Source organism: Quercus suber, unplaced genomic scaffold (genome assembly GCF_002906115.3).
Source record: "Quercus suber isolate HL8 unplaced genomic scaffold, Cork oak 2.0 scaffold_848, whole genome shotgun sequence".
NCBI lineage: Eukaryota > Viridiplantae > Streptophyta > Magnoliopsida > Fagales > Fagaceae > Quercus > Quercus suber.
In genome coordinates this window covers 37,877-58,739 of record NW_027070278.1, presented here as the reverse complement: position 1 = coordinate 58,739, position 20,863 = coordinate 37,877, and the positions used below count along the sequence as shown (strand labels likewise).

Here is a 20,863-nt window from a genome sequence, read left to right as displayed (position 1 = left end):
TTTTTTTTATAATTATTTTAGGAAACTAAGGTAAGAAAATTCTGAAAATTATATTTGAATTTAATAGATGCCCATGTGGCAAGTTTTTATTAGTAGAACATAAAGTGGAGCAGAAAAGATGAGACAGAAGATGTGGACTCCATATTCTGAATTCTGTTGGATGATTGTCATCAAGTTTCATGCATGCCTTTTTAAAATTTTTATCAGGAAAATTTAATACTGCTCAAACAAAATTAACCTCTAAAAGTTTTAAGTGCTGTGCTATGTGTCAGCTCATGTCATGAGAATATAGCTAAACTACTATTAAATGGAATAGTTTTTTTGTTTGTTTGTTTTAATATATCCCTCTCTCTCTCTCTCTCTCTCTCTCTCATTCATTTAAGGAACTTAAGAATACTTATGTAAATGACACTTTGAGGTCATAGTCAGTGAAGCCCCTTATAGGCTGAGTCTTGCATTGATACTTTTACTTATATTTAATTTACTTGTTTTTAGCTTGGGGATTTCACCTTTTTATCTCTTATTCACTTTATTTAAGGGGATATATTTGGTATCAGTGACAAAATCAGGGTGTTTAACAGTACATGACTTTGAAGCTCTTTATTGCCAGAGTAATGAGTCATTGCCAAAGTGACTTCCTGCACTGCAACTTGCTATACTGTTTCTCTCACTTGGCAAGTATCTTGTTTTGAGTTTTGACTAAGGCAAATGGAGGCTTATTTAGGCTATGGACAGATTTACTGTGAATTATTTAACATGATTGGAGCACACTTGCTGTTAAACTAAAATCCAATGGCGACATAACACTAATAGATAGCCATGCACCGATGCACGTACACAATTAATAACTAGTGTGTACATACATTAGGAAGTATTTACAATACTTACATGACTTGATTTGGTTTTTATCTTTTAATATAGGAAAAAGAAACTAATATTTAATCTTTAATATTATTAGTGTCTATGGTTATGATATGCAATATTGGGTAACTGGTTAGAGTAAGATTCATGATTCTTTGTTTTGCTTCTCGTGTGCTAAATATGCATGTTTAATTGTCTATTCTGTGACTTCAATGTGAATGCTCTTTTCCTTCTGTGAAAATTTGTAAAAGCTAGAAACTTACATGCTCATATATGCCGCCTTTAGAAATTGAAAATGAAAGCACCATTTGTTCTGGAAGCAATATCATATTCCAGTATCGTTACATGTTTGAAGGTTGCATGTTCAAGCCCCACCAGGACCATTTTCTCATTTATTCAACAAAAAGAAGGCAACAATTCTGTTCATAATTTTTCTTTGCGTATTGAACATGTTTGTCAGTTAGCATCTAAAAGCTTCCTCTGTTGCCAAGTTTTTTTTTTTTTCCCTGAAATAAGAGATGAACTTGAATGGAAATCCTGCTAACTTTGGCTGCTTAAACTTCAATGAAATATTGCTTGATTTTCTCTTCAAACTTAGAATGATATCTTCTTCTTCATCATCATTGTCAGAAATTAGCATAGCCATTATAAGAACTCAAAATTGGGCTTCTTTACAATGCTGGATTTTCTCTGAGATCACCATTAGATCAATTTTCCAACCAGTGTTTTTGTGTGTGCCAAATGTCATATCCACGGAATACAGCTAGCTATCATTTCTATAAAGTCATTTTTTTTCCCCACTAAAAAGTCATGGTAAAACCCTATGTGTAGGATAGCTAGTAATCTTTGAACAACTGGTAGTTGACTTAAGCTTGGGAGAGTCAGTAATTAATCTTCTTAGATGTTAGTTTTTAAAATGGTGCGCGTATTCTTTTCCAATTCAGCTAATACTTTCACTTTAGTATCCAGATTTTTATGGGCTCGTTTGGTAATGTTGTTTTAGTAATGTTGTTTGTATTTTTTGAAAAAATATGTGGGTGAAAAAGTGTGTGAAAATACGTGTAAGTTGTTTAAAAACTGAAAACTGTTATTTAAGTTGTGTCCCAATCACCCCATATGTATCTTGTTTTGTAATTGGACGATACAACTGGATATTATTTTAAAACTTGTAGCAGTTGCATTGCTTAGTACATCAAACTTTTGCACTATGATCTGTCGTTCCTCTCTCTAGTGTTATGGAATTTCAATCTGCCATCTGATTTGAATTCTATAGTTATAATAATTTTGACTTAGTCCATGTGTCCACAAAATTTTGGAAACTTTTTTCTTCATGTCTTTAGTTTCTTATAGCAACAGCAGTCTTTCTATCCCCGAAGGTATTATTTATGTATTTTGACATATCATAACTCATATAAATTTTGGTTACTATCTCTTTGTGGTGTACTTTAAGAACAAACATAATCTTACGTTATATTAATAATTTCTTTTTTACTTTTTAATAAAAATCCCTGGTAGGCTTAAGGAAGATGAAGCTAAACATTTAATGCACCTCTATTTACATAAACAACTTGATGTTGTCTGCTGGAATTGTGCTAACCAAGATGAGGCATGGATTCAACTGTGCTTCTTTTCACTCATATACATTTAGAAGTTATATATATATATATATTATGGATGCTACATTCCAGAGCCAGATATCTATTGGTTTACACGTGTGAGTGAAGTCCCACATTAAATAAAGATAAGAAGAATAAGTGGTTAATATAACATAATTGAGCACATACCCATTGAGTTTAGGCATTTTGAGTTAAAATGTGTCTCTATATATTATATTAATTACTCAATGAAGCTTCCCAAAGTATTTATCCCCCAACAAGTGGTATCAGAGCTCATGGTGGTGTGGGGCAAAGGTGGCAAGGCAGGCTATCGAGGTTCCTTTTGCAGTTGGAGCGGGAACGGGGTGTGTGTACTTGAAGCCCTTTCGCAAATGGAGCAGGGCAGGTCCCTTTCGCAGTTAGAGTGTGGACGGTATATTACACCAAGCAAGCCCATAAAGCCCATACAAACGATCTTGGAAAAGGCCCAACAAAGGAATATTATTGCCAATGGTGGTAGACAATGATGAGGTGCAAGGTTCCCATGGACATGGACGTGTGGGGTTTCCATAGATGTGCGTGTGGGGTTGATACGTGGTTCCCATGGGTGGCGTACGAGAGACCCATGGATGACGTGCTGATAAAGTGAAAAGCTCATTAGGCAAGAAGGGGGAGCGAGTAGGACTTATTCATGGCCCACAGAGAAGTTTTGAAGCCCATAAAGTGGCAGAGATTCACACGTGAGGGGGAGATTGTTGAGTTACACATGTGAGTGAAGTCCCACATTGAATAAAGATGAGAAGAATGAGTAGTTAATATAACATAATTGAGCACATACCCATTGAGCTTAGACCTTTTAGGTTAAAATGTGTCTCTATATGTTATATTAATTACTCAATAAAGCTCCTCAAGATGTTTATCTCCCAACAATATCTTGCTCTAGAATTTCTCAGTGCTTGCAATAACGCTGAAAGCTCGTGGCATTGGAGTTCACATTTCAACCTTTGCGCTAGTGATATGCTTGTTGATAGAAATTTCACTGTAGTATAGAATACATCACATGTTTGTACCGATGATTGAAATTTTCACAATGCTTCCCTGCTATCAACCTGACTTTTGAAATTGTATCTCATAAAAAAATATCATTTAGGAATTTCTTTTCAATGAGTCGCTAAATCTTTTAATGGATGCTTGTTATCTCTACGATTTGAATAATCTTATATTTTAAGTCTATAAATGCAATGTTGATCTCTTTTACTCTTTGTGAAGTAGGCTAATTATTTACCTTATTGAGAAGAGACCTTAATGAGGATTTCATAACTTTTTCTCGTCCTTCTTTTTCTTAGATTATTATATTTCTAACCTTCAACTGTACGCGACACTTCAGCTCAACTCAACTACACCTCAGTCACTTCTAATTTGGGGGTTATCTCTATGGATCCTTTTTCCAATTAATTGGAGACTGCCATTTGTATCTTTTTCTGTCATTTGCTTAATATCCTCCCACCACCTCTTTTTATGTGTCTGTGAGTTGGTATCTGTGTCCTAGTTGATGCATTAAGTTTGGCTTCACAGGTACACACTTATCTCAATTGTCCTTGTCTTTAGACATTTTTTGAGTTTCCACTACCTTAATTAAATAAGTTTTAGGCCAGCATGCATTTAACATTAAGATTATTGAAATTTCAGAGGCTATTACTAATTTTGTAATTGCCATTTCCATTTTCCCAAGATGCTAAAATTTCTTTGCATTTTCTATCTTGTAAGGATCAGGTTTGTAACACTGTCGTGTCGTGGTTATGCTTCTTCTATATCAACTTTAGTTTTTTAGTGGTCAAATGACTCAAATCTTCATCATCAATTTAGGTTATTCTCTTCCTTTCTTATTCTTAGTTCCCTTGTCATTCATCAACGCTCAAAAGCGTTATCCTTGAATTATTTTGTACATTCAAGGCCTTTTTATGTTCAATATTTTGAGAAATGAAAATAGAATCTAAACTTCTACTTTCATGCTTAGCCAACAAGTATTATGTGCTGTTTGTAGTGAATAATTTGTTATGAGTGTTGGGCTTATCATTTCCTTAGTGCCATGAATGATATTTCTTATTTGGAGTTGAAAGGAATATATGGTCTCTATGATGCTTATAGTTTGAAAATATCAATCATTTTGTCAAATGCATCTGCTGTTTGGGTTGATTGACTGTCCTGTAATTGTTTGTATGTCTTAATTTCCTCATGGAATTTTAACTTTAATATATATCTAATTTGTTCACATCATTAGGTTGCTTGCACATCCATGAAACGTAATGAAGTTGTTATTTTGACATTGGATATGTCTCTTCTGAACCGGTTGAAGTAAGTCTTCTCTTATTATCTTCTATGTTATGTGTTTTTACCACAAAACTCTCTCCAGAATCAGATATTCTAACTAACTTCAATAGACATTTAATTTCTTGTGGTCTCTATTTTCCCATTGCACTATCATTGAAACCATATCCATTGTAGATTACTTAATATGCTGATTACTTATGGTGTGTAAATTATCCAACCCTTTTTTTGTTAGAGGGTAACATATACCCCACACTCCACGCTACATGCATAATTGTAATTTTCTTTTTGAAGACAACACAGGGGACTCAATTCGACTTGCAAGTTTAGGTTGGCGTAAACCTTTGGCAGTCTGGTTCTTTGCAAGAATTTGATGGCTCCATCAAAAAAAAAAAAAATTGATGTCACCTTTCTTCCTTCTTTACTTGAGTTTCATTATAGAACATCCTAATTTTCAAAATATATGATGAAAATGTTTATTCATTGCTCTTTGTTGATGCAGGTATTAAGAACAAGACATACTGTCACTGCTCATGTGTCTGACAGTCATAAAGGTCTATCTGATATAGCTTTTACTCCAATTGATGATTCAAGGTTGGTAAAAGAGAGTGACTCAAGAGAAGACAGTTTTCTTGCTACACCTGGATGATGGACTTATGAGAGAACAAACTTATAGCAAATTTGTAGGGGAATAGTTCTAATCATGAGGTCCAAACATGCAACTCAACATATGTCTCTTTCGATCTTAATGTTTACATAGATTTTAACTCTCCTGTTAGAATTAAAGCAGGGAATTTACAAGTCAGATGGATAATGGTATGTGTTTTCTTATCATGTGATTCGGTCTTTAAGTTCAAAACATAGATCCTATGATATCTGAAGACTGCTTTTGTGAATGAAGTGTATAGAGAAATTTTAATTTTTAATGATTATGTAATTTTCATTGCAAATACATATTAGTGCAGAATCACTTGTTAGAATACAGTAAACAGTTTGTTATGCCATAAGATCTGGTTTGGCAGGACTTTGCTCTAAGGCATGTTTCTGTCCTGTTCTTGGGTATGCCTTATTGTCTATTATTAAAACCATGTACTAAGCTCTTTATACTAAAGGATTCTCTCTCTCTCTCTCTCTCCATAGATCGGCACCATGGGGATTGATTCTTGTGGGTTGTGGCTGTTCATTTCACTCTTGCGGGCCTGCGGCTATTCTTTTTGCTTTTGGTTGGGTTCCATGCTGATGAAGGGGTTGATATGGAATTTTCTTTGTTGTTGATCTGACTCTTTTATTTGTGTTCGTTTCAGAAGAAAATTTTCGTTTTGCGGGCAAAACAATCCACCGGTTCATGCCATTACATAATAACATGTAGAAACAAAATAATAATAACTAGCCGCTAACCCGTGTAATGCACGGGAATTTACTTGTTTGTATGGTAGACTAAAATAATTTTATGAAATATTAAATTGGTAATGAAACTATACCATTGTATAAATTGCTCTTATCTAACTTGAATTTGTGTTACAATTTGATGAAGAAGTCAAATCATAAAATATTAGCGAATCGGAAGATTCATTGCCTAGGAATTGTTGAAACAAGACAAAATATATATGGCTACACAATAGGGAAATATAAGAGAAAAATTAGTTGTTTTCAAAAGAATAACCCATGGTATAGTTGTTGAAATCTACCAAACATGTTCAGATATTGCCAAAACTAATGCAAAAAGTCAGATGTTAAAACTTCGATAATGCCAAAAAATAATTTTAAAAAATTAGAAGATTCTAAACCTAGAATTATTGAAACAATAGAAAAAATATATGACAAAAGAGAAATATAAGAGAAAGATGCCATTGAAATATGCCAGGCAGTTTTAGATAATGCAAAAAATAAACCCAAAAATTTAGATGAAAGTAAAGAATTAGAAAATTCGGTGCCTATAAATTATTGCAACAAAATATAAACAAAAAAATATATATAACTACACATAGAGAAATATAAAAGAAAGATGTTCTACCCTCAAAAGAATAATCCATTGCTATAATTGTTGAAATCTGCAAGAAAATTTCAAATGTAATAAAAAATTAACCAAAAAGTTAGCAGTTAAAACACAATGGAATTATTTAGATGAACCAATCTATTGGTGAGTTGAACCTAGCGCCAAGTTTACCCTAGGATAATAGCTTGTTGTTAAGACTTAAGGTCAAATTATATACATAATATATTACGAAGGAGTATGATAAGCTTAGAACTGCGAGCTAATAGAATTTAGTAGTGTCATGGCATTGTAAATCTATTCCAAAAAGCCATATATATACCCTCAACAAAAAAAGAAAAAAAGAAAAAACGTTTGATATATACAAAGTATTAACGTAGACTTCAAGAATTTTTAAAGTATTTGATTTTTAATTGGGACTCCTTTTAAGTTGAGAATGTGTGTATATATATATATATACATGGTTAGTTGGTGTTTTTCTATTTTTTATTTTTTTTATTTTTTATGAAATTTTATGTTCTTGAGAACTCTACTTTGGATTGATACAATTTGAGTTTGTATTTTTTTTTTTCAATCTAATTGAAGAAATTAAAAAATAAAATAAATTATAATGAGGTGTAAAAAAGTTAACTAATTTTGTTTTTTATAATAATAATAATTTTAGGGATTTATTTTAAGTTTTTTTAAAGATTTTTTAAGTTATTTAATTACAAATAATAGATAAATCCATATGCTATGTTTTTATTGGAGAAAATTGCCACATGTGATAGTCATATGGGGCATTTCATAGACATGTCAACAAAAAATAGATAGAGGGGCTACCAATCAAAATGGCATATAACGTTGGAGACACAAATCCAAATTCTGAAACATTAAGAAGAAAAATTTAAAGACCCCCAAATTTTAGGGGTGTGTTTGCACTATAACCTAAATAGATTGCATAATATATTGTGATACAATCATAACTATTAGAATGCCCCATGAGCCATGACCTTGTAAAAGGGGCACAATGTAGCTTGTAAGACAAAATCCCACACCTTTGTATATATAGGTAGATTGTGTAATGAACTGTATATGATGAAGTCATAATTAATGGAACACCCTTGACCTCGTAAAAGGCCGCAAGCCTCATGACCCGTAAAAGGTGCAACTTAATAGTATACCCTCCATGAACTTGTAAAAGAGGTAAACCAAACAACCTCGTAAAAAGGGAACGGCGGGGCTTGCAAGCTAGGATACTCTACCCTTGCATATATGGATAAATTGCATGATGTCATGCAATGTATGTGATGCCAATCATAACCTGTGGAATATCCTTTTGACCAGTAAATGTGGCACAACAGAGCTTTTAAGATAAAATACAATACCTTTGCATGTATGGGTCGATTGTGTGATGCACTTGCTTTATGTGATACAAACACAACTAATGGGACATCTCATAACCTATTAAAAGGGGCATGCCCTATAACCTTTTGTATTAATTTGACTACCTAGCTAGGATACATAGGAAATTAAAAAAAAAATTAATGAAATTTAAAGCATTAGTATTGTCTATTTTAGAGGATTAAAATAAAGATATCATTGTCAATGAATTTGTATATAAAGGATCAGCTCCCATTATTACCATGCAAGCTTAAGGACTAACTTTCTAGTGATTAAAGTCGGATTGCTGGAAATGGGTGCCCTTGGAAACTCGAGGCATTGGCCTCACATGATTTATGCTATAGCACTTTGCCTCATTGCCACTAATGTGGTAGCTGATAAGCTTTACTTGTTTGGTTTGCAATCACAAACACATGATGAAGACCATCAACCCCCAAAACATTTGTCACCACCACCTCACAACAAAGAACCCTACCCCTCAAGTGATCAAAAGACACCTCATTCTATATTTCCATTTATTCCACCCTTACCATTCCTACCGCGTCCACCGCCACGCTCGGCATCACCCCCACCTCCAAAATCTCCACCACCACCACCACCAACACCACCACCCTCACCATCTCCTCCGCCGCCACCCTCGGTATCACCTCCACCGCCACGATCCTCATCACCCCCTCCACCGCCACCATCGGCATCGCCTCCTTCGCCACCGCCACAATCCTCATCACCCCCTCCACCACCACCCTCGGCATCGCCTCCTCCGCCACGATCCTCATCACCCCCTCCACCGCCACCCTTGGCATCGCCTCCACCACCACCGCCACAATCCTTATCACCCCCTCCACCGCCACCTTTAGCATCGCCTCCTCCACCCCCACCACGATCCTCATCACCCCCTCCACCACCACCCTCGGCATCACCCCCACCTCCAAAATCTCCACCACCACCACCACCACCACCCTCACCATCTCCTCCACCGCCACCCTGGTATCACCTCCACCGCCACGATCCTCATCACCCCCTCCACCGCCACCCTCGGCATCGCCTCCTCCGCCACCGCCACAATCCTCATCACCCCCTCCACCACCACCCTCGGCATCGCCTCCTCCGCCACGATCCTCATCACCCCCTCCACCGCCACCCTTGGCATCGCCTCCACCACCACCGCCACGATCCTTATCACCCCCTCCACCGCCACCCTTAGCATCGCCTCCTTCGCCCCCACCACGATCCTCATCACCCCCTCCACCACCACCCTCGGCATCACCCCCACCTCCAAAATCTCCACCACCACCAACACCACCACCCTCACCATCTCCTCCGCCGCCACCCTCGGTATCACCTCCACCGCCACGATCCTCATCACCCCCTCCACCGCCACCCTCAGCATCGCCTCCTCCGCCACCGCCACGATCCTCATCACCCCCTCCACCACCACCCTCGGCATCGCCTCCTCCACCACGATCCTTGGCATCGCCTCCACCGCCACCGCCGCGATCCTTATCACCCCCTCCACCGCCACCCTCAGAATTGCCTCCTCCACCCCCACCACGATCCTCATCACCCCCTCCACCGCCACCCTCGGTATCACCTCCACCGCCACGATCCTCATCACCCCCTCCACCGCCACCCTCGGCATCGCCTCCTCTGCCACCGCCACGATCCTTATCACCCCCTCCACCGCCACTCTCAGCATCACCTCCTCCGCCCCCACCACGATCCTCATCACCCCCTCCACCACTGCCCTCGGCATCGCCTCCACCGCCACGATCCTTATCACCCTCTCAACCGCCACCGCCACGATCCTCATCGCCCCTCCACTGCCACAATCCTCATCACCCCCTCCACCGCCACCGCCACGATCCTCATCACCTCCTCCACCACCACCCTCGGCATCGCCTCCACCGCCACCACCACGATCCTCATCACCCCCACCACCCCACCGAAATCTTCTCACAACTACTAATACCCGTCACCACAATCACTTTGTGCTTCGCCTATGTACTGCTACCTCTAAATGGTTATTATGCTTAAGGTCTACCATTGTCTCTGTTTAAATATTTTATAAGAATAAATGCTTCTCTTTGGAAGTCAAGTGTGGCAACTTTGTTATCTTTATATTTTTAAATATGCATCCTTATAGAATAATGAAGGTCTCTAGTATAGATCTTTGGTGAATCTGTGTATGAAGCACTCAATGTATCAGACTATTTTAAGCGATGTGAGTTTATAATCCACATTCTAAAAAATTTATATTAATTGCATTGTATGTATGAAATAATGATCTTATGGTTGTTGCAAATGACGACTTGATATTCCGGTTTATTCATGGAAAAAATTCATGAACTTGAATTTGGAAGGCCACAACATGAACAACATTTTTTATCATTAAAAAAATAAGGAATATAATAACATTGAAAGTAAAATAAGTAGTTCACTTATTCAGTATTAATAATATATAAACAAAAAAAAAAGTACATATAAAATTTCTTAATACATTTCAACTCATTCATTTATGATATATCAAAATGGAACTTGATACTCTTTTGAATGTTGAAATCATCTATGCTTAATTTTGTACTAAAATCTCACAACAATTTCCTTTAATGCATGAATCAAAATTCCCTCTAGAAAGACTAGAATCGCACCCAATGGCGGCTCCAGAAATTTTGTTTTGGGGGTTCATTAAAAATTCTTAATAAAAAGAGAACTTGAATATATCGAGTTATTGACAAAAATATAATAATAATACGTGAAGTTTTACAATTTTATTCTATAAGTTTTCAAATTTTGAATGTTACATGATAGTTCATTATGAGTATCTATTGTCAATATGGGTAGCTATGAGCCTACGACTAATTTTTTGTTAAGTTTGTCTAACATTTTTTTTTATAAAGTTGTTATTATCTATTTGGCTTTGTTTTATATAAAATATTTTAGACTAAATGACTAATCTCAACTCATTGACTACATATTAATTATTGACGCACACAATCACACTCATTTATACATAAAATTATACACTATGTGTCTACTTAACTAATCAAATGCTTGAACAATCACTAACTTTACAATTTTTTTCTTGAATTTTACTAACTTTATAACAAAAAGTTATTATAACAAGATAACAATATACACGCATGTCAAAAAACACTTTTTATTCCTAATTATTAAATTATATAAAGTTATATTATATTTATGTTGTACACACCCATCATAATTTATACAAATAACATTATAACAAAATGTAATATACACAATCAATATAAGACACACTCACACAAATATAATATAAACTTAAAAAAAAAAATTACACTTCCAATTCGCAATCACTCACTCTTTAATTTTAGAGTCGGAAATACTTGTAACAAGGGTGTGCAAAATTTAAGTCGGGTGTGCAAAAGTATATTTTTAAGAATAAATTAAAGTATTAACCTAAAAAAAATATATATATATATATATATATATATTTTATATATATAATTTTATTTTATTTTGAAGTCAGGGGGTTCATTTGAACCCCCTGAATAGGCTATAGTGCCGCCCTTGATCGCACTTTCCATTTTGTTGTGAAATTTAGTTGTATAATATTTATAATTGAAAATGCTTGTTTGAAATAATTGCAGTAGTAATAGTAGGTCATTGATTTTGTAGTCCTTACTCTTTACTAGCAATTAACATAATTAACAAATATTTAACAAATTTTTAGAAGTCTAGATGTTGAACTACATTATGCTTATATTGGTGAAGTTCCATTTTCAATAGACACTTCTTATTATTTTTGGATTCTTGCATGTAGACATCTCATTTGTACCTGTTAATAATAATTGGTCCCCGACCCAATGATGAGCTTGACTTCAACCAATGGTAATAAAGAGTTCTTAATAGTTCGGAGGTAATCACAACTCAAAAGTGCTCAAATCGCTTTAAAAACGATGTTGAAAAATGACATTTACTCATTATTTTGTTTATAACTTTTGACACACAAATAATATTTAGTGACGTTTTCTTTCATTGGAAAGTATACATCCTGAGCTTCAATTTTAACAAAAATTTTGTATAATTTGGATTTAAAATGAGTATGTTATGGCTGATTGAAGTTAGGTCGGCAGTGCAGTGGAATTTAGGGTTCTGTGCGCGTACGCTCAATTCTAGAACCTCAAGAACTCAATTTTAAGGCTCAAAACTTTATTCTTTGTAACATCCAAGCCCTCCAAAAAGGCTCAAAAATCATAGTTTACATATATAAATACTCACCTTATGTCTCCAACCTAAACCTTAGCTGGAGAGAGTTATTTTTGTACCTCCAATTCACTTTTCTAAAATCTAATAATATTTTCTAAAAAACTCACATGGACCTAAGCATGTTTCTTAATCATCAAAAAACCTCTTTTTAGCATGTTCCAAATCGATTTAAATTTATCTCTTTCAACTCATTATATGATGATTTTTATGATTCTCGATATGTATTATTTAAACTAGTGTGTAACTCCGTGCATATGCACGATTACAATTAAAAAACATTCACAAATACACAGTTTAAATTATATCTATTTTTGAGAAGATGTTCAAATTATATATGGTATGCTTACACCTTTTTTAAACTATACATTTTTAAAATATGTATTAGTTTCTTATTTTGTGTGTGTGTGTGTGAGATTTATAATTTAATTGGATTTAGACTCTTCGGTTTTTGCACCCAATAACTCACTTGCCACAAAAATTAAAAATTAGATGACATATGGCATAAAATTGGATTTGTTAGGTTCTAAGGTCTTAGGATTTTATGTATTTAGAACTCTAATTTGTAATGTTGGCAAACCATGATCAAAACATTGTATTTAGTCTTATTTAGACTTGCTCAAAGTTGGTTTAATATTGTAAAGTTGGAATCGAGTGGCTGCAGAAGTACTTGGGACTTTCGGCCTGGCTCGATCGATCGAAGAATAGACTCGATCGATCGAAAATCGCACAGGTTGAATTTTCTGCAGAATTTCCAACTCAGCCCTACTTCATTAAACGTTTAGGGTTTCATGTTTTTACCCTAGGTATATAAAAAAACCCTAGCCACGTTTTTGGAGGTTGTCCATATTGTATTGTTGCTCATACATTGCTGTTTTGTGTGAATCTCTTGTGAGATCTTTGAGGAGCTTTCCTTTACACAAAACTTAGGGTTTTCATGGTAGAGATGATTTCAACATCTTGAAGATCATTACTGTTGCAACCATCGGAACTTAAAAGAAAAGAAGCGGGGAGCTTGTAGCTGATTGAGGAATTCAAGAAAGAAGTAGTCCGTGGATTCGGAGCCTGCGCGTGGTCGTGTCAGGAAGTTCTACTGGTGGGTAGCATTAGGAAGTCGAGCGGGGAGCTTGTAGTCCTTTTGTACGAACTTCAATTCTTTCATAGTGAATTCAGGTTAGCCTTGAGGATCGGTGGGTCAAATCCTCCCCAGGTTTTTACCGTGTGGTTTCCTGGGTGATCATATCTTGTGTTATTTATTTTCGCTGCTTTATATTCTTGATATGATTGTTTGGATTGTTTTAACCTAGAATTGCTTATTTGACTAAGTAACAACTTGGCTAATTAATCTAGGCTACGCAATCTGTGTGTTTAAGGGGTCTAAAACCGTTCAAGTGGTATCAGAGCAGGTAGCTCTTTTGTTTGAGATTTTAATCTCTGAGCTGATCCTTGACCCCTGTTGTCATGGAGCATGGACACTCTCTGTTGTTCCTCCTCATTTTGATGGGAACAACTATGCCTATTGGAAAGTAAGGATGAAAGCATTCCTGAAATCCATTGATGAAAGGTTTGGAATTCCGTTGAATACGGATGGGAGAAGCCCGCTACTCCTGTGAGTGAGTGGCAAACTTCTGAAAAAGAAGCAGCAAGCTTCAATAGCAAAGCTATGAATGCTATCTTTAATGCTGTTTCTATGGAGGAATTTAAGAGAATCTCTAATGTTGAGGTTGCTCATACTGCTTGGAAAATCCTCCAAACTGTGCATGAAGGCACAAAGGCAGTTAAGGTAAACAAACTGCAGCAATTAACTTCTAGGTTTGAAAGCATTAGATGTCTGATGATGAATCCTTTGATGAATTTTATGCCAAACTGAATGATATTGTTAATTCTGCTTTTAATTTGGGTGAAATCTATGATCAACCTAAGATTGTTAGGAAGATACTTAGATCTTTAACTGAAACTTTAGACCCAAAGTGACTGCCATAACTGAAAGCAAGGATGTGGACTCCATCCCTGTTGATGAGCTTGTAGGATCTNCCTCCACCAGCACCAAAATCTCCATCACCTCCACCACCAAAATCATCACCACCACCACCACCTCCCTCACTATCCCCTTCACCACCTCCACCACCAAAATCATCACCACCACCAAAATCACCACCACCACCACCACCTCCCTCACTATCCCCTCCACCACAAAAATCTCCACCACCACCACCACCACCACCAAAATCTCCATCACCTCCACCACCAAAATCATCACCACCGCCGCCACCTTCCTCACTATCCCCTCCACCACCTCCACCACCAAAATCTCCACCACCACCACCACCACCAAAATCTCCATCACCTCCACCACCAAAATCATCACCACCACCACCACCACCAAAATCTCCATCCCCACCACCACCAAAATCTCCTCCACCACCTAAATTATCTCTACCACTACCTCATAATGACAACTAATCCCCCACTACCACTATTGCCTTTTCCTCCACGTGCCCAATACTACCTCCAAATTGTTATTACGCTTAAAGTTTACTATTGTTTCAAATATATTATAAGAATAAATGCTTCCTTATTTGGATGTCGAAGTGTGTTAAAGTTTGTTATCTTTGTATTTACAAATATGTATTTTAATGAATAATGATCTCTAGTAGAGATCGTGAATCTGTGTATGAAACACTCAATGTATCAAACTATTTGAAGCAATGTGACTTTACAATTCAAGTTCTAATTTTTTTTTATTAATTATATTGCATGCATGAAATAATGATCTCATGGTTGCTGCAAATGATGATTAGATATTCCAGTTCATTCATGGAAAAAAATCATGAATGTCTTTGGATGGCAAAAAATGAACCGAATTTTGTTATCATTATATAATAATAAAAAATATTAATACATGAAAAGGTACATTTTTTTTTTTTGTATATAAAATGTTACTTAATATAATTCAACTTAATCATTTATGATATATCAAAATGGAACTCTCTAGTTATAAAAAAAAAAATGGAACTCTAATACAAAAATTTAAAAAAAAAAATTTGAAACTCGATACTCATTTTCTGAAATCATCTATGATTATTTTTGCACTACATTTCACTATAATTATCAAAATGGAACTCTCTAGTTATTAAAAAAAAAAAAAAATGGAACTCTAATACAAAAATTTTAAAAAAAAAATTGAAACTCGATACTCATTTTCTAAAATCATCTATGATTATTTTTGCACTACATTTCACTATAATTTTCCTTTTAATGTATAATCAATTAATGTGTTTGCTAGAATATTGATCACCTTCTATTTTGTTGCGAAATCTTTATATATATATATATATATTTTAGAGAGATTCAACCTATGACGTCTGCTCCTAACAATAGTATATTATTATCAGACCTAAACACCAATCAGTTTTTGGTGTAGGTAGTAATTGAACCACAAATTTCTTATTTAACCATCAGAGATTTTACTAGTTGAACTAATTAGAACCCACATTTTGTTGCAAAATCTAATTTTGATAACAAATGAATAAAAAATATTATTTGAAGTAGAAAGTGGAAGATTAAATATAACTATAACCACTCCATAAAAATTTGGTACGCCATTATTGATTTTCTACACCTTTACCAGCCATTAACATAATTAAAAAAAAAAATCTGATAAAAAAAAAGTCTCAATTTCAACGGTCGTGTCTTTCCTTTACTCTTTTCCCAAATTTTGAAACTCATTCGCTTACTCTGGTACAACCCGAAACCGAAAACCCTAATCCTATTCCAAGGTACAACCACTCTCAACGCATCTTCTTCACTTTTGTTTTCAAAATTCTCTCTTTATTTAATTTCTTTAAAATGGCTCTTTTTTTTTTTTGGTTTGGAAAAAGATTGGATAACAGATGATAGTAACTTTACTTTTCTTAAAAATGGTCACAGGTTTCTAATTATTGAGTGATTTTGTTTTTAACTGAAGTAACAAAATGGTAGGTAAAAGTAAAACGTCTCTTGTTTTGATACCATGATAAATCATTGATTGACATTGTCCCAAAAACTTAAGTTGTTGAAAAATGATAAATTTAATCATTTAACTACATATTTCTGACCTGCTCTCTCCCACATGTGTTGAATTTTAAAATGGTAGGTAGAGTGAAGGAGGCAGGGATTGAATTCAAGATCTCCCGCTTTGATACTATGTTAAATTACCAAATCTTCCAAAAGCTTAAACTGTAACGCTTTGTTAGGACATATGTGATTCACTTGTTAGGAACATATGTCACTATTTTATGTAATTGGCTAATTCTTTGACAAAACGCACTTTACTTGTATTTGGGTAGATCTAGAATATGTTTAATACTTCAAGAAACATCTTGTTCAAGTCTAGTATTAAAGCCACGAAGATTGGACCAAGAAACAAGTGAAGAAAAGATGTTCATTAAAGCTGGACAGATAGCTCGACACTTGCGAACAGATAGCTCAATAGCTGCTTGACAGATAACTATCTATCAAAGTTTAATGAGGCTCTACAGATATTATCTATCAAGGTTACGAAAATTAGAATTTTCAGATATGATTTTTGGGCCAGGCTTGTGTATTTGTGTAGGGTTTCTTTTCTTATAATCCTAGACCTATATAAAGCTTATTTTAGAGGTCGTCACATAAGAGAATACAAGGAGAACATATGCAAAAGGTGACTGATGCCTTATTCTCTCTGAAAGAAGCTACTGCGTCTTTGTGCCTTAGGGTTTTGTAACCGAGTGCTTCTTGATCTTCACTGTTGATGAAGTGAAGAACTTTACTGCTAACAATCTTCTTCTAGTTGGTGATTAAGTCGTGTACTGGGATCCGCGCAATTGGTTAGTGTACTGGGATTCGTGCATCATCATCAAAAGGGTGGCGTTTATATATTGAAGAGTTCAGAGGTTCTGAATTAGTAGAAGGTTTCTGCTGTAAGTTCATCTACGAGAATTGTAGAGTCTAGGGATAAAGGTTTTGTACTAGATCTGAAACTTCATTTTATTACAGTGGATTGCTTTTCGGGAAGGTTTTTCCCCAGGTTTTTTACTGTGAAATTAGTTTGTTTTATTGGTTTTCCTGGGTCATCATATATTGTCTTATTTATTTTTTCCGCTGTATGATTTTGACATGATATTAATGTTTATTTGTTTTAACAAGTTTTATTCATAATAAATTTAATTAATAACTTGGACTTAAAACTTGTTAATTCTATCAACTCGAGTCTAAATTTCTCAACACGCTTTATTTAATATCACATCTTAAAGCAAACTCTTGCTCCTTGCATAGTTCTACCGTAAACAATGTATTTGTCAGAATGGTGCATTGATGTTAGGACATGTCTTTTGCTCCCCCACTTTTCCTACATGCTCTGGTTTCATGTTTATTGTGTTTACATATTGTGGTACCTTTTTCAGGCAAGGCATCTCTGCATTGGAGTTTGACAACAAGGCGAATCCCGAGTCATAATTTTTCAACTCATGATTTCTGGATTCTAGAATTTTTTTTTGCCCCCCATTGAATTAGGTTATATTTCACTGTTTCTGTTTCATCTTATTTTACATACAAAAAATGTCACAAACAAATAGGTGTATGCACACACGTGGAAAAATACGCGCGTGTACGTGCATAGCTATATTGCTAAAAAAAAAAATTAATATTACAAAAGATTAGTCCAGCATGATTCCGACAAAAGGAAACTATTTTGAAATCAAGTCTAAACCCTTAATCAAAGATATGATTCTTGGTATGAGTTGCCCGTGAATGGGTCAAAACTTTCTTACTCATTGTAGACTTGAAGAATTGAATGATTCGATTAAATGATGTTTTTTCCCGTAGAAAACTGAGAGTACGACTTGTAAACATAGGGAGGTGGAGATGAAGCAGATGGTGGCGGTGGGGATTGGGTAATGTAAGGAGGCAGAGGGGATGGTGATAGAGGTGGAGATGATGGAAAAGGTGGTGGTGGTGGTGGTGACCTGTAAACATATGGAGGTGGAGATGATAGAGATGGTGGCGGCGGGGACTTGGAAATGTAAGGAGGTGAAGGGAATGGTGAGGGTGGAAGTGGAGGTGTTGATTTGTAAATGCAAGGAGGTGGAAGGGACAATGGTGAAGGTGGAAGCGATGGGTGGAAATAAGGTGAAGGTGGTGGTGGTGGTGACTCATAAACATAAGGAGGTGGAGATGACAGAGATGGTGGCGGTGGGGATTTGGAAATGTAAGGAGGTGGTGGTGGTGATTTGTAAACATAAATTGGAGGAGATGATGGTGGTGGTGATTTATAAGCACAAGGAGGAGGTGATTTATTATGGTTAGGTGGGTAGTGATATTGGTCGAGTGGTGGTTGCCAATGGTTTGGGGGGCAATCGTCTTCGTGGTGGGCTGGTGGTGGCAAATGGTCTGGGGGGCAATCGTCTCTGTGGTGGGCTGGTGGTAGCCAAGCATAGATGTCAGGCTCATTAGCAATCACACTAGTGACTAAGAGGCAAAATGCTATAGCATTAATCATTTCTAGCGGTTCAACTTTAATTGCTAGAAATTAGTTCTTAGGCTTGCATGTTAACAATGGGAGTGAAGCCCTTATATACTGTTAACTTTGACAAGAATATCTTAGTTTAATCCTTTGTAACAATTGCATTGATCCTTGAAATATCATTCAAAATCTTACACAAGTTTTTTCTCTTTTGTATGGATCAAACTTAGGTAGTTATGTAAATAAGAATTTTCCTTTTTTTTTTTTTGTTTCTTTTAGTGGTCTGCAATTATTAGTTGAGAAATGTCACATACACAAACTTTTGCATTCATGATAATTAAGTTGACAAGCTTTTACTAATTCTTAATTTTTTTATTTAAACCCACCACTGATATTGTTTTTTTACCAACCATTAACAATTTATCACATCAATTACGCGTAGAATTTTTGGTCAAATTTTTTATGTCTATAATTTAAACTCTCTTATTAGTTTTGCCAGGTCCCCTCAAGTATCTCTATCTCGTTAGTCAAGATGGAGAGGGTGATAGGGGGTTATTTCAAATCATTTTAAAACATATATCCTGAAAAATATAAACTGATCTGCATTTTTCTTCAACCATATAAGCCGACAAAAATTCAAGCTTGCTATAAAATATAAACTCGTGTCCCATAAGACTTTTCTCCTTCAGGCACATTTTTAATAAATTTATGTCTGTCTGGATGTGTAATTAAGCTAGCAAATTTTTCCAAAGTTGTCTTGATTGACCAACCGTCAACTGCAATGATTGTAAATTTGTAAGTACTGTTTTAACAAATAGCTACCCCACCAATACATTTTTTCTCGAGTGGTGGTTGCCAATGGTTTGGGGGGCAATCGTCTTCGTGGTGGGCTGGTGGTGGCAAATGGTCTGGGGGGCAATCGTCTCTGTGGTGGGCTGGTGGTAGCCAAGCATAGATGTCAGGCTCATTAGCAATCACACTAGTGACTAAGAGGCAAAATGCTATAGCATTAATCATTTCTAGCGGTTCAACTTTAATTGCTAGAAATTAGTTCTTAGGCTTGCATGTTAACAATGGGAGTGAAGCCCTTATATACTGTTAACTTTGACAAGAATATCTTAGTTTAATCCTTTGTAACAATTGCATTGATCCTTGAAATATCATTCAAAATCTTACACAAGTTTTTTCTCTTTTGTATGGATCAAACTTAGGTAGTTATGTAAATAAGAATTTTCCTTTTTTTTTTTTTGTTTCTTTTAGTGGTCTGCAATTATTAGTTGAGAAATGTCACATACACAAACTTTTGCATTCATGATAATTAAGTTGACAAGCTTTTACTAATTCTTAATTTTTTTATTTAAACCCACCACTGATATTGTTTTTTTACCAACCATTAACAATTTATCACATCAATTACGCGTAGAATTTTTGGTCAAATTTTTTATGTCTATAATTTAAACTCTCTTATTAGTTTTGCCAGGTCCCCTCAAGTATCTCTATCTCGTTAGTCAAGATGGAGAGGGTGATAGGGGGTTATTTCAAATCATTTTAAAACATATATCCTGAAAAATATAAACTGATCTGCATTTTTCTTCAACCATATAAGCCGACAAAAATTCAAGCTTGCTATAAAATATAAACTCGTGTCCCATAAGACTTTTCTCCTTCAGGCACATTTTTAATAAATTTATGTCTGTCTGGATGTGTAATTAAGCTAGCAAATTTTTCCAAAGTTGTCTTGATTGACCAACCGTCAACTGCAATGATTGTAAATTTGTAAGTACTGTTTTAACAAATAGCTACCCCACCAATACATTTTTTCTGTAATTTGCTGCCTAGATTAGCATGAAAACATTGAAAAGTATCAATTTTCTAACACCTTTTTATGTGACTCCTGGTGAGTGCAATGGTTGTGATAATAAAAAATATAAGGCGAAAACACTATTTTGGTCCCTATATTTTGATATTACAATCAATTTG

General features: G+C 35.5%; 2 protein-coding genes across 2 annotated transcripts; one reads left to right on the top strand and one right to left on the bottom strand.

The window, feature by feature from the left end:
- The first annotated feature begins 4,545 nt into the window (after positions 1 to 4,545).
- On the top strand, positions 4,546 to 10,194 carry LOC136065102 (extensin-like). The gene is given in 5 exon segments (XM_065767791.1): positions 4,546 to 4,647; positions 5,287 to 5,378; positions 8,383 to 8,554; positions 8,720 to 9,140; positions 9,143 to 10,194. Coding segments are annotated over 5 exon segments (1,839 nt in total).
- A 123-nt stretch (positions 10,195 to 10,317) lies between these two features.
- LOC112028008 (extensin-3-like) lies at positions 10,318 to 18,919 on the bottom strand. Its single transcript, XM_065767790.1, has 3 exons — positions 18,261 to 18,919; positions 14,368 to 14,844; positions 10,318 to 10,339 (listed from the first exon to the last, which is right to left on the bottom strand). Exons 1-3 carry the CDS (start codon positions 18,917 to 18,919, stop codon positions 10,318 to 10,320), a joined length of 1,158 nt encoding a protein of 385 aa, XP_065623862.1.
- Between the last annotated feature and the right edge of the window lie 1,944 nt (positions 18,920 to 20,863).